The 15277-nt window shown below is 38.6% G+C and overlaps 1 protein-coding gene and 1 pseudogene across 1 annotated transcript; one reads left to right on the top strand and one right to left on the bottom strand.

Moving 5' to 3' along the window:
• The first annotated feature begins 4967 nt into the window (after positions 1 to 4967).
• LOC131989315 (uncharacterized) lies at positions 4968 to 7465 on the top strand (annotated as a pseudogene).
• A 1882-nt stretch (positions 7466 to 9347) lies between these two features.
• LOC131989316 (butyrophilin subfamily 3 member A2-like) lies at positions 9348 to 14627 on the bottom strand. Its single transcript, XM_059354508.1, has 5 exons — positions 14519 to 14627; positions 12900 to 12902; positions 11590 to 11931; positions 9583 to 9864; positions 9348 to 9481 (listed from the first exon to the last, which is right to left on the bottom strand). Exons 1-5 carry the CDS (start codon positions 14625 to 14627, stop codon positions 9348 to 9350), a joined length of 870 nt encoding a protein of 289 aa, XP_059210491.1.
• Between the last annotated feature and the right edge of the window lie 650 nt (positions 14628 to 15277).

Raw genomic sequence — 15277 nt, forward strand, 5'->3', positions numbered from 1 at the left:
ATTTAACAACCATGCATGGAAGACCAATAAATGAAGAAAAAACTGGAACAAGAAACAAAAAATTAGAGTTGTAGACATTTATTTTAGAAAAGTTTTCAGTTACATATATATATATATATATACTGTGTATATATAGTAGGGTTTATTTTCAAGTGTATGAATGGACCTTTGTTAATATTTTTGTGTTGTAATAGTACAGATGCAAATTGTCTTGTCATTTTTAGTGAATTGTAATCATAAATTAAGCTTTGGTCCTCTATGGGAATGTTTGTTGTGTTAAAAGTGTTAAAATAATTGATTATTTTCTATATTGGTAAATGATTTTATGCTTGAGTTCTGCTTCTCTGTTGTCTATCTCTGTGCATGACGCAGGTCCCATCAACGATCTGCGCAGAAAAATGGTGAGGTTTATTCTGTTGGTGACAGATTATTAATTTTCAAGGTTTCCTCATGCAATTTTTCTAACAAATGGTGACCCTGACGTGATGGGGAGTGGAAGCTGGAGGACGTGAGTAATAAATTGATTTTTTATATATGCTTGATCTGAAATTTAACCTGTATTTCTCTTTGGAAATAGATAACAGCCTGAATTATTGCTGATACCACTGACATCCAGACTTTGTTGACAACAGCCGGGTACCCTAATCAAGGAAGGTGAGCACAAACCTTTTTAATAAAATCTGTGCAAATTGGCCTAATTCCAAAATTGAGTTGTTGTCAATAGAAAACATGTCATAGTTAGAAATACAACACGTCAAGAAAATTTATTGACTTATTAAAAAAATAAAATAAAAATAAAATAAAATAAAATAAAAACAGAGGGAAAGAGGGGACAGAAGGGTATGTCCAGCTCGAAAACAGGGGATACGGTCCCGCTGTAGGCCTATGTTGGAAAACGAAGACTGGACAAGTCAAAAACAGGGATTAGAGTCCGCTGTATAAATTGCAGAAAAGGTGGATTACATGATTTTAATCCAGCCTGAAGACAGAGAATACGGTTCTCTGTGTTGATTTTAAAGGGGGATTTTCTTTTTAGAAAATCCAGCCAAAAAACAGGAGGCAAAGTGTCTCGCTGTATTTTTTCTAATCAAAGACTGTTCTAATCAAGAAATTTTCATAACATGTGTGTTTATACAATAAGAAATTAAATTGTTTTAATCAAGACGTTTTCATAACATGTGTGTTTATATAATAATCAATCAGAGTAATCCATGAAGGGTTGAAATGTGTGGGCTGGGTCTGTTCTCATAGAGTGAATTTAAAGAACACACGTCTGGTGTGTCTACTCTTCTTGAATTGTGGGAGGTTTGTTTTATACTATTGATGACTCTGTCAAGATTGTATTTAAAACTGTGTGCGAACTGAGTTAAACTCCCAGAGATTGAGCGCGAAATTCCATAGGATTTTCGTAGAAGCTTCTCAGTCTGGTTCATTACACGGGGCAATGGTCCAATACAATCTGTGACTCAGCATGTGTGGCAAAGTAATTTATCTGAACATATATATCATAGAAAAAAGGTTTTGCATTTCATTCAGCGGAGCAAAAATATGGAATGGGATGTTTGAAGAATTAAAACAATGTTCAAACATTAAACACTTCAAATTCAATTTTAAAGAGCCTGTCTTCACACAATATAGGGATGAAAACAGGTGTGTGAGATGAAAGTAGGTGGGTGCTGCATGGGTGTGTGTGTGTGCTTGTGTGTGTGGGGGGGATGGTAACAAGTTATGTAGGTTAATAATGGTGATAGTAAGTTTAAATACTACATTACTATGTGTTATACATACAAAAATATAGGTTGAAGTATCCACACACTGGTCAAGGCCAGTCACTACCCTGCTTGTACTCAACATTTGGATATTTTTCTTTTAAAAATATACTAAGTCTTACTTTAAATTTTGAGATTATCAATTTTCAAGGTTTCCTCATGCAATTTTTCTAACAAAAGTGAGTAATTTTTTCTTGATATTTTATGAAAAGAACATTAACTATAGCTATATAAAACATGTCTGTCTTCTCCATTGAAATTAAAATAAAGTGATAAGAATTGATGTGTCAATTTTTTTTGTGTCTGCATACTAAGAAATTCTGATACTAAACAAAACATTTTTGTTAATCATTAACTCGCCAACAATAGTGGAGCGGCTAAGTGATATAATCGTTCAGTTTATGATACAAGCGTGAAAATTGGCATGAACACTCTCCATGTCCGAGACATTTGAAATTTTAAGATGGCGGCCATTTTTCAAGACAACGACCAAATAAACCAATATAATGGTTTATTTGGTGATCCAAGCATACAAATTGGCATGAGCAGGCTCTATGGGTCGCTTGACAATAAGCCACCTATAGTTACTTGAAATTCCAAGATGGCGGCCATTTTTCAAGATGGCTGACACCTTAGTGGAGCAACAGCACTGATATATCACCAGTGTGTCCTGGTAGTGCAGATACTCACTCTTGTCTGAACTGCACTTTGATGCATTAAAACTTGTTCTTTAGAATAATCTAAAACCCAATACATTTCTATGAGAAAATTGATCTTTTGAGGATCCAGGGGGCGGCCATCTTGAAAATAGAAATTTCAAGTGGCTGGGAGTGTTTTTTTGTCAACCCTTAGACACTCACATCAATGTGCATGCGTGTGTGACTAACTTAACAATCATATCGCTTAACTGCTCCACTAAGGTGAAGGCCCATCTTGAATAATGGCCGCCATATTGGAATTTCAAGTAACTGTGTGTGGTTTATTGTCAAGTGACCCATAAATACTGCTCATGCCAATTTTTATGCTTGTATCACCAAATAAAACATTATATAATTTAATTGCTCCACTAAGGTGTCGGCCATCTTGAAAAATGGCCGCCATCTTGGAATTTCAAGTAACTGTGGGTGGCTTATTGTCAAGTGACCTACAGAGACTGCTCATGCCAATTTTTATGCTTGTATCACCAAATAAACCATTATATCATTTAATTGCTCCACTAAGGTGTCGGCCATCTTGAAAAATGGCCGCCATCTTGGAATTTCAAGTAACTGTGGGTGGCTTATTGTCAAGTGACCTAAAGAGACTGCTCATGCCAATTTTTATGCTTGTATCATTTAACTGCTCCACTAAGGTGGAGGCCATCTTGAATAATGGCCGCCATCTTGGAATTTCAAGTAACTGTGCATGGTTTATTGACCCATAGATACTGCTCATGCCAATTTGTATGCTTGTATCACCAAAGGAAAAGAAACCAGGACTGCTGAAGCTTTTCCCTCTCTTTCTTCTCCTTCTCCAGTTGTTCATTTAGCTGCTTTACGTCATTCTTTAAATTCATCGTCCTCTCTGTAAATACTCCTAAACCTTCTGCTTCTGTACTCTGCAACAGCCTCTCTGTGTTCAGCTGCAGTTGTTCCAGTTTCTCCTTTTTCTTCTCCAGTTTCCTCTGAACATTCAAGTTCTTCTGTTTCTCTCTCAAGTGTTTCTCAGTCGCGTCAGTTTCATTTCTTTCCTCGCTCTCGGCTCTCCTCTGCTGGAACCGAAGCTTCTCCCTGATCTCCTCCAATTCTGCCTGCACGTCTTCCAGATCCAGTTTAAATCGCTCTCTCTGGTTTTCCAGTATCGATTTACTAAAGAACTCCAGATTCATCAAGGAGGCGTTTTGTTCCTCGTCTGCAAGAATCCTCTCTGTGTTGTCCAATCGCTCCTTCAGATTAGTTATGTTTCTATCCAGAGTTTGAATTCTTCTTTCTTCTCAGCAGTAAAGTGAGATGTTAAACAAGAGAAAAAACTAATTATCATGTGCTACAATGGCCCAAATGAGTCAAGACATACTCTGCTGCTCTTTGTAACACAAACACTGTTATTATTCATCCAGTTTCAATCATTGCGTGTAGATATTTCACATTAAAAGCCCACTGGAGTAGATTATATAGATTAGATGTAATAAATGAATCTGTAACTTACTGATTTTCTGGTTCCTCCATGCCCATATATACATAAAGACAGCTACACTGACGACAGTCACAGGAGTGTGTCTTGACTGGAACATGATGACGTGATCTGAAGTGATAAAATATTTAATATCAGGATCATTAATTCACCATCATTTGTATATTCTAATGCTGAAAACGTATATATCTTCATACATCTGTTTCCTCAGAGACACATTCAGATGGAAGACATTTCTCTCAATGAAACAAAATTATGATCTTTAAATGATTTCCTTCCAAACAATAAAGGAATAATTTGTGGGATAAATAATTTGTGACTTACTGATTATTACATCTCCATATGTACGAACCAAAGACAGCCCCAGAAAGATTAAGACGGTCAACAATGAAAGATCTGAAATCATCTAAAATGATAAAACACAAGAGAAAAACATTTACAGTCAAGTTTTATCACCTGTGATCTAAATCTATTAGCAGCAAATTAGCACCAGTTAGAGTCTCAGAGGACCCCATGACATTAGACTGGTTTTAGGACATGTAGAAAAAAAATATTACCAACTTTTTTTTTCACCTTTTAAGGCACCTCATGACCAACAAATTGATATTTAGTTTTCATATATTTTTTAATTATTATTGGTAAATTTTAGTCAAATATACAAAATTAGGCCTCATTTCAAGAGAAAAAAAAGTAATAAAACCTGAACCTGAATAATCATTTCTTGATGGGAATGCACAGAGTAGGTTATGTCAACTTTTAGTGAAACTTATGTTTTGATAGCATTGTTCATTTTTGGATGGAAGCCAAAATAAAAAAAAGAATCACACCCATGGTCCCCAGGGGTCATGAACAACAATCAGGAGGAACGTTTGACAGCATATGAGATTCTTTCCATTACAAATGAAGGAGTCACTTATTGATCATTACATTATCAGCAGGAACTTGGCCTACATTGGGTTGATTGATAACTTGCACCATAGTCATAGATAATGTGCAGCACACAAGTTTTTGTATTATTACAATTTCACAATGTATGAAAATCCGCTGACTGTACAAAAAAACTTCCAAATACATAAACAATATGATCAATAATAATAGTTTTCAAAGACCACATACCTGTAAAGCTGACCTCAGAGTGTATGTACAGTATGTGACACAGCTACACCTCCAGCCTCATTATCTGATCTTTCCCGCTCTTTCTCCAGTCGACCTGTTCTCTCTCAGCCTGCAGGAGATTTAACGGCCCACCTCCATTCATCACCTGCCAGACTGTGGAGTTTGCTCAGGTCTTAACTTTACCAGCCACTAGCTCCGCCCACTGACGTAGCCTGTGATAAGCCCCGCCTTCCTCAGACTGCTGCCTCTCTGCCTGAAGCCAGGCCTACCTGAACATTTTATGCACTCTGGCACCTTTATTTCCCAGATTAATTATCAACCTGAAATTGGAGAAAAAAATATAAAAGTGCTCTTACCTTAACTTCTTCTTCTAAACGTGTTTTAGCTCCTTTTAACAAAGTGTACAATAGAATCTGCAGATTGTCCTTATCATACTCACCATTGTTCAATGTACCAGTCTTCTCTTCATACTCGACGACAGATACACTGGTTCCAATTCATATTTAAATGTATTTACCTTAATTACCCGCTTTATCTAAAACAGTATTTTGTGCAAATTACATCCAACTATCACACCAGGCAATCTACTTATCCCTACTTTTCAGTGCCTCACAATAGGAAATCAATAGGTACAAAAGCATTTATATTAAAAGGACCAAACGACTGGAACCATTTACCTGTTGATATTAGATCATCACAATCACTAATTATAATAATAATAGTTTTAATCAAGTCCTATCCTCCTATTGAAACATCTTGCTCATGCTTTCATTAACTCTGTCACCATTTTCATCTAATATTTGTTTAAACTGTGGTTGCAATTTCATCTATGTGATTTTTGTATATGTCTGTCTTGTCTGTTTTTTATTTTATTTTATTGTCTGTATTGTATTGTTTGCTTTCATTGTATTGTGCTGAGTTGTGTTATGTCTTGATGTTTTGTGTGTAGGACCCCTCGTAAATGAGTTGTGACAACTCAAGGGGCTTATCCTACGAAAATAAACAACTTCAACAACAACATTATATTATATTATTTGTTTGTAATTATTATAAGTATTGACTAGACAAAGAAGACTTCTCAACTTGGTTATAACTGGGGAAACAGCATTCATTTTAATAGCGGTGGAATGTAATTATCTACATTATCAACTGTACTTAAACAATTTTGAGGTACTTTTTCCATTTCCTGTCCTCAGAGTGACACTGGAATTTTTGAACTTTTTTCCACATATTTTTGTTTTGATGCTTACAGCTGCTGTATATAAATGTTCTTAACAAAAATGCAACATTTTAGGACAAAATTTTGAAAATGGTCTCCTCTGGTTCATAAAGAAATGATAAATTCACTTCACCACCTTGGAGTCCCTTCACCACCTGGGAGTATCGGGCTCTGTCTTGTCTCTGGTCAAATCCTATCTCAAAGACCGCACCTTCCGTGTAACTTGGAGGGGTTCTGTTTCAGAACCCTGTCTACTCACCACCGGGGTCCCTCAAGGCTCGGTCCTTGGTCCGCTCCTCTTCTCGATATATAGCTATGCCAACGACACCCAGCTAATCTTCTCATTTCCTCAGTCTGAAACACATGCAGCAGCACGTATCTCTGCATGTCGAGCCGACATCTCCCAGTGGATGTCCTCGCACCACCTCAAACTCAACCTGGGCAAGACTGAGCTACTCTACCTCCCAGGGAAGGGCTCTGACCTCTGACCTCCACATCACTGTCCAGAACACAGTGGTTGCCTCCACAGAAACCACCAAAAACCTTGGCGTAACTCTTGACAACCAACTGTCCCTCTCAACAAACATCACCGCCACCACCAGATCTTGCAGATTCTTGCTGCATAACATCAGGAGAATCCGCCCGTTTCTCACTCAGGAGGCAGCTCAGGTCCTGGTCCAGGTCCTGGTCCTGGTCCTGGTCCAGGTCCTGGTCCTGGTCCAGGCGCTGGTCATCTCACGCCTGGACTACTGCAACTCCCTCATGGCAGGTCTGACTGCCAAAGCCATCCGACCTCTACAACTCATCCAGAATGCAGCTGCTCGATTGGTCTTCAATCTTCCCAAATTTTCACACCAACACCCCTCCTCCGCTCCCTCCACTGGCTACCAGTGGCTGATACGCTTCAAGACTCTAGCTCTGGCGTACTCTGCTGCTAACGGTTCAGGTCCTACTTACATCCAGGACCTTGTCAAACTCTACACCCCTGCCCGTCCTCTACGCTCTGCATCAGGCAAACAGCTGGCGACTCCCACCCTGCGTGGGTCAACTCGCCTCAAAACCTCTTCCAGACTTTTCTCTATCTTGGCTCCCAAATGGTGGAACGAGCTCCCCACCGACATCAGGACCTCAGACAGCCTGGACATCTTCCACCAGGCTGAAGACCTATCTCTTCCAACAATACCTCGGTTAAGTCATGGTCACCAAACATATATATTAAAAAAAATAAAAATGCTCTTCTTCTTCTTTTCTCTTCTCTTCTTCTTTAACATATAGCACTCCTGTAGCAATGACAGTTAGCTCTTAAAGTTCTGTACTTACTTGATTCCTGTGGTCTATGTCTAGTACCATCAGGTTGAATCACTTATTGTAAGTCGCTTTGGACAAAAGCGTCTGCTAAATGACATGTAATGTAATGTAAATAATATGTTATTACCATTGCTGCCAAAAAAGAACAGTGTGAAATGTGAAGTGCATTATAACTAAAATGTATTATTATTATTATTATTATTATTATTATTATTATTATTATTTTGAAAGAATTTAAAGTTTATCCCATTTCTAGTCATTCAACATGAGAAATTGCACAACAACACATCCCCAAACACATGGATATATATTTATATAAATGTTTTATATATTCACACCAAAAGACAAATTGAAATACATTTAAAGCAGGCAAAAGTTATCAGTGTTGTAGAAAAAAGCAAAAATACACATGCAGATAAGATATGTACATAGTCACAACTACAGAGTAGATCCAGGAACACAGCAATGTATTCAATATGATTTCACAAAAATAATAATAATAACAACAGATAATTAATAAAAAACTGAAAAATGCAGGAAATTGGGAGAAATAGTTCTTCTTCTTTGACGAAAATGTTGACAAAAATTGAAAGATAAAATTAAAAATCACAGCACATCAAATCAAGCAACGCTGAGCAATACAGTGATTACTGAAAACTACAAAAAAAATATTTATACATTTATATATCTTAGATAGAAATCAGAAAGCAATTGCTCAAATCCAAATGTGTTATTTAACATTTTCAGTTTAGTATGTATTGTTATGATCTGTGATGAAGGAAGTTACATATACAGCTGCATCTCCATACATTAGAATATGATGGAAAAGTCCATTTCCAGTAGTTCAAGTCAAATAGCTCCAACCAAGTATTGAGTCATATAGATGGACAAACTTTCAGAGGCAACATTTCCATAATAAACATACTTGAGATGCACCTGTAATGTGCAAATGTCTTGTTGTCTTATAACTGTGATACGTTCTGTTCAGCACCAGAGAATATTTAAATTTAGACTCAGATCTTCATTAAAAATCTACATGGCTCAAGCTTCCTCTCTCTGTCTGCAGAAGTTTGCTCTGAACCTCGTCTTGTTGTTTCTTTATCTCCTTCAGTTGCTCATCTAGTTTCTCCTTCTGCTTCTCAGCTGCCTCCTTCCTCTCCGTCAGCACTTTTAACAATCTCTCTGTATGAGTCAGTACTGTATCTGATGTGCTGGCAAGATAAATATCTACATAATCCTGTTTTATGTGCATTAGATGGTTTTGAGCTTTTACTGCAACATCTTTCATATTCAAGTACTTTAAACTTCCTCCCTCCTTATCCACTAACTCAACCTCCTTCTCTATATCTAGCGTATTTTCCTCCATGTCATTCCTTAGTTTTACAATGTTATCGCTCTGCTTTTGCAGTTCCTCCTTTTGTTCAGTCAGTGATTTTACCAAATGCTCCAGTTCATTTTGTTCTTCTTGGTTGTTCTTCAAACTTTCTTCCAAATCCTCCATTTTCTTGTTTTCTTTCTCTCTCTTTTTATCTGTGTGAATAAAACAACGTGTTGAATTTAGTTTCAGCTTGTTTCATTAAAGCAGTGTTGCATTTTGTTAAGAGAATGTGTAAAACTGAGAGTAAAGCAAGAGATAACACTAAAAACACAAATTCATTAAATTAGTTTAGAATGAAACAATTTATTGCTATTTAAAATATTTTAAAGCAGATACAATGCTTCATAGTTGTGTCTCATCCTGTGTTTGAGTGTTTACATCACAATTACTAGAGTGTAGAGTTACCTTCAGTTTGGTTTAGTTTACATTTCCACACAACAAAAGCTGCTGCAAGGATGACAGTAATGAAAGCAAGCACGAGAACGCCGATAGGAACAGCAGACCTATACTCTAAGCCGTCAGCTGAAATGATAAAACACAGAACAGAACAACAGTTAAATGAATCTAGATATCAACTGTTGTTTGAAGGCTGAAAGAAAATAGACATTATGAGAAAAAATCACCTGCAATCTGAATGAATGTCTCTCTGGTCTGGTTAATGTGCTTCTGGTGGACTCTACAGGTGAAGCTGTTGCTGTGTCTCTTCTCCACAGTCACTCTGCTGCTGACAGTATAGAGGTCATCAGGACCTCTGACTGTCTCTGTAGGTCCAGCAGAGAGGAGCTTTCCCTCACCATCCAGCCACAACACCTCAGGCTCTGGATACCAGCCAGAAGACTCACACTGGAGAACCACTCCAACGTTCTTTAAGTGCAATTGTGCCATGAGGGGTGAGGAGACAGAACCTGGAGATGGAAGAGAGAAATAAATGTGACGTTGTACTCGAGGGCTGAGCAGAAGAAGCCAGATGTGCCAAAATTAGTGCCCCCCTACCCCCCTGTTTCAACCTAAAATGTTGAAGAAATGAAACCTGTTTAAAGTGGAGCGGCTAAGTGCTCATTTTTGCCAGAATCTTTCAGTTTATGATACAAAATTGACATGAACACTCTCCATGGGTCACTTAACAAGAAAATTGTCCGAGACATTTGAAATTTTAAGATGGCGGCCATTTTTCAAGATGGCCATCTTGAAAAATGGCCGCCATCTTACAATTTCAAATTTTCTTCTTAAGTGACCCATGGAGGCTGTTCATGCCAATTTTTATGCTTGTATCACCAAATAAACCATTATATCATTCAATTGCTCCACTAAGGTGTCGGCCATCTTGAAAAATGGCCGCCAGCTTGGAATTTCAAGTAGCTGTGGGTGGGTTATTGTCAAGTGACCAACAGAGACTGCTCATGCCAATTTGTATGCTTGTATCACCAAATAAACCATTATGTCACTTAACTGCTCCACTTAGCTGTCGGCCATCTTGAAAAATGGCAGCGATCTTAAAATTTTAAATGTCTCAGACAATTTTCTTGTCAAGTGACCCATGGAGAGTGTTCATGCCAATTTTCACGCTTGTATCATGAACTGAAAGATTATATCACTTAGCCGCTCCACTATTAGACTAGAAACGTTAATTGGACCAATGTGACTCAATCAGAGAGCAGTCTGAAGAACTATATTATGCCCCACCCCCACCCCCCATTTAATTAAAATTTTCCTTTAAGGGAAAGGATGGCTTTCTGTAGCACAAATATCCAAAAGAGTGTCTTCGAACCTGTCTGACTGTTGTGAATAGTGTTGATAATAAAAATGTAACTGTGGCACAAGGCCTAAAAAATATACACATAAAGGCTTAAAACAAGATCTGCTCCAGTTGAGCCACTACAAGTATTAGTCTAGACGGATTTCAGAATAAAGGCCTCCTATAAGAAGTGAGGAGCATTTATGGGTACAAGTCAGGAACCGGCCTACTTTACAGATCTCAAGGGTGCTGAGTCCAAAAAAAATGGTTCCCAAGCGAAATTTTGAGTTTTTGACCTTCTAATTTTCTATATTAAATGGCCAAATGCCAATCTTGCACAGTCATTGGACCATTTCCCCTTAGTTTTTTTGTAAGTAGGCAATCAAAGATGAGGAAATTAAGTTTCTGGATCTGTAGTCTAGGGTCAGAGCAAGGATATAGTGGAGGCTCAGTGTCTTTTTTACGTATATATATATGCAAAATACCAACTGGAACATTTAAAAGTGATATTGATTGAATATTTATGTCGGCTTTAAAACACCCACAAATAATGCTTAATTTCACCTTAAAAGTTGGTATTTTGCATATATATAAATATACATAAAAAAAGACACTGAGCCTCCACTATATCCTTGCTCTGACTCTAGACTATAGATCCAGAAACTTAATTTCCTCATCCTTGTTTGCCTACTTACAAAAAAAGGGTCAAAAACTCAAAATTTCACTTGGGAACCATTTTTTTTGGATTCAGCACCCTTGAAATAAGTAAAGTAGGCCAGTTCCTGACTTGTACCCATAAATGCTCCTCACTTTCACTTTTTGGACAATTCCGTCTAGACTATATAAGAATAAGAAGTATTGTGCAAAATTTGCGAAAAAACTTGCGCCCACTCACCAACAACAAGCTCAACAGTAGATTCTTTTTGTTGTGAGGGAAAGTAGCATCTATATTTTCCATTATCAGAGTGTTTGACCCCAGAGAGTTCCAGTGAGAGGTCTCCATGCTTCAGTTTCTCAGGCGACACAGACGTTCGTCCTTTGTAAGTCGGGTTTTGGTCCACCAGAATGTTTTGACCCTGGTGCCACACATGGACGAACCGGGGCTCCAGGTCCGGTCTCCCCCACTCCAGACTCTTGGAAAAGGCATTCAGGGGGGGGTCCAAGTGGCACGGCAATGTAACGTCTTTACCAACTAATGTCACTATTGTCTGAGATGGTCCAGCCCCCTGAGACTGGCCTGCAGAAACACACAGCACATTGTATAGGTCACATTCAGAACTTGTTGTACAGAATTGTTGCTCTGTTTAATATGTGAATTTGAACAGGCGAATTCAGAACAAGTTGAAGATCAAAGATATGAACACATATGCCGTAAGAAAACATATTATATATGAGAAACATTGAAAAACCACAATGGGCCTTGTGCACAAATTGTTCATAGGCACAGATTTACATTTACATTTACATTTAGTCATTTAGCAGGCGCTTTTATCCAAAGCGACTTACAGGAAGAGTAAAAGCAAACAATCAAGGTCTAGTGCAATAAGAGCTATTAGTGCATCAATAAGTGCTAGTGACTATTCTTTGAGGAGCAGAGTTATGGTGTGGTTTAGGAGAGAAGATGCTCTCTGAAGGTCTTCAGGAGGTTTTTAAAGGTAGAGAGGGACGCCCCTGCTCTGATAGGAACTGGTAGTGGTTCCACCAGCGGGGAACAAGAAGTGCAAAGAGTCTGGATTGCCTTGGACCAACGGGGGGCAGAGCCAGAACTGTTCATTGGAAGAGCTCAACGGTGGTGAGGTAGCATATGTCTGAATCAGGGCGTTCAGGTAGGTAGGAGCAGTACCGGAGACAACTTTATAGGCAGCATTAGAGATTTGAATTTGATGCTGCAGCAGGTAGCCAGTGGAGCTCAATGAGCAGCGGAGTGACATGTGACCTGTTTGGCTGGTTGTAGACCAGGACCGCCGCCGCGTTCTGGATCATCTGAAGCGGTTTTACTGAGCAGGCTGGCAGCCTGTCAGGAGGTTTACAGTAGTCAAGTTTTGAGATGACAACAGCTTGTGTCAGGAGTTGAGTGGCATGTTGAGTTAGGTAAGGTCTGATTTTTCTGATGTTGTAAAGTGCAAAGCGGCATGACCGGGTAACTGAGGCGACATGACTGGAAAAGGTGAGTTGGTCATCAATCATCACCCCTAAGTTTCTCACCACCTGGTGGGGGAAGACACAGGGAGTCAATCTTGATGTTGATGTTGTGGCGTATTGTAGGTTTAGCAGGGAGGACCAGCAGGTCAGTTGTTGAGAGGTTCAGCTGGAGGTGATGTTCTTCATCCATGTGTTGATGTCAGAGAGGCTCAGAGACCCGAGCAGAGACCGATGGGTCATCAGGAGGAAATGACAGATAGAGCTGAGTGTCATCTGCATAGCAGTGATAGGAAAAGCCATGTGAGCAGATAACCTGATCCAGAGAGGTGGTGTAGATAGCGAATAGCAGGGGTCCCAGCACTGAGCCCTGGGGAACCCCTGTGGAGAGGCAAGACAAAGTAGACAACTGTCCATGCCAGGATACACTGAATGAGTATCCTTTGAGGTAGGAATCAAACCAGGACAGAGCCGAGCCAGAGATGCCCATTTTAATTTATGAGCAATTTTAGAATTGTGTGGCATTCATCAAACGTTTCATTTATTTCTTTCACTGTCATTAACTTATGAAAAGGTAGATAACAAATACTGAAGCATCTCTAGCCACGTTTCCATCATGTACTTTTTTAGATCGGCCCAACTTCACTGGTTAGCAGCTACTGAGCGGCAATTTCACACATGCATGATTCATTTGCAGACTGTTGCAGACTGGACTCTGAGGGGTTAACATCTCCTGCTCTGACTGCAGCTGGGAGAGACTGCTGCGGGAGGACTGGGCTGCTTGTGAGTGCTTTGGGACGGAACCAGCTACTCGTTAAGAGTAGGAACGAGTCTCAGAGAGTCTCAAATAACACCAGAAAAAGCTGCTATATTTGTGGTGAGTCTCTTTTTGAAAAATAGCCACTAGAGGGTCGGAATAGTCGCTTAATATAGCGACAAAGTCGCTAAGTTGCGTTGGTCTGTTGTCACATTAACTCTGTTGGTTAGCCGCAACAAAAGTACCTGTATGGGAACAGAGGCCGAGGGGAACTAACTAGTGGGCGGAGCCAAAACACTCTAAGAAGTACTCAGAAAGAAACATCGCCTTCTGATAACTTATCTTTTTGTTTTCCTCTTGTTGCTGCTGTAAGGTGACATTTTATTTCCCCTTTACTGTCTCAGATGTCAGCGGTTTGTTGGCCGGTGGTTTATGACAGTTTTTTCTTCACCTGTTATATTGGTTTAGTGGGGCGTTTCCTCATGCTAACGGCCCATTGCCTGGCATGCACATCCAAATTAAGATCAAATGTTATTCATTAACTTGTTAGGTTGGTGAGAACAGACTTGGCTGTTTCATGAATCTCACACAGGATTTTTTAAATTTTCCTCTCACCACTTTATGTAAGAATGGAAGTAATCGAAAATTAAGAAAAGGTATGCACAAGGCCCATGGTTCCCATTTTTCAGAAATCCTTATTTTGACATTTGGTAAATGTATAATTTATAAGTGAATCTAAAAATACAAATTTACTGGAACTTACTTGCCCAGAGTCTGGACCAAATTTTAAGACTTGAGACAAATTCTAACAAATACTGAGACATTTGTCTTTATCATATGAATATATGAATATAGTATTTGTGTACAAATGGGCTTTAAAATTTTCTTTCAAACTGTCTGAATCTCTTGTTGTTTGTGAGTGAGTTACCTCTACAGGAGTGTGTCAGCAGAAAGAGGATCACAGTGTGCTGGAAAACCAAAGCACTGATGTAGCTGAGCTGGAGTTTAGGGAGTGGTTCATGATTCAAGCGAAGCATCCTGGAGTTCTGTGGAAATATAACAGAGTTAGTCAAATATATCAAAATGCAAAATCCAAAAGTCAGCACAGTCCACCCCCCAGAACATATTCCTACTTTTTTTCTGATATGTAGCAGAGTGTAGCCATGAAGAGAGATCAAATACAGAATCAAAAATAATTTTGCTCTCGTTCCATCACATCAGGTTTCAGGCACAAATACAATGCCATAAAATGCCAATTTTTATTAATTTGGAAAATAAATGAAAAAAAGATGCAAGAAGATGTGAGAACATTATTTTCTAAATTATTGATATATACCATGGGTGTCAAACATGCGGCCCGTGGGCCAATTGTGGCCCTCGTGACAATATTTTGTGGCCCTCACCTTGATATGAAAGTTTAATGTGTTAGTTTAATGAGTTTTATATGTATGGCACTTTACTGTGTTGTGTGTTGAAGGTCCCTTTAATTACTTTCTTTTGATAATTTTGTGTCTTTTTTAAATAATTGTGTGTCTTTTTTAATCATTTTGTGTCTTTTTTTGGTCACAATGTGTCTTTTTGTGTCATTTTGTGTCTTTTTAAAGTAATTTAGTGTTTTTTCAGTCATTTTGTGTCTTTTTTGTAATTTTGTGTCTTTTTTTTTGTACTTTTGTGTCTTTTTTTGGTC

The sequence above is a fragment of the Centropristis striata genome, chromosome 17, assembly GCF_030273125.1.
Source record: "Centropristis striata isolate RG_2023a ecotype Rhode Island chromosome 17, C.striata_1.0, whole genome shotgun sequence".
Taxonomy (NCBI): domain Eukaryota; kingdom Metazoa; phylum Chordata; class Actinopteri; order Perciformes; family Serranidae; genus Centropristis; species Centropristis striata.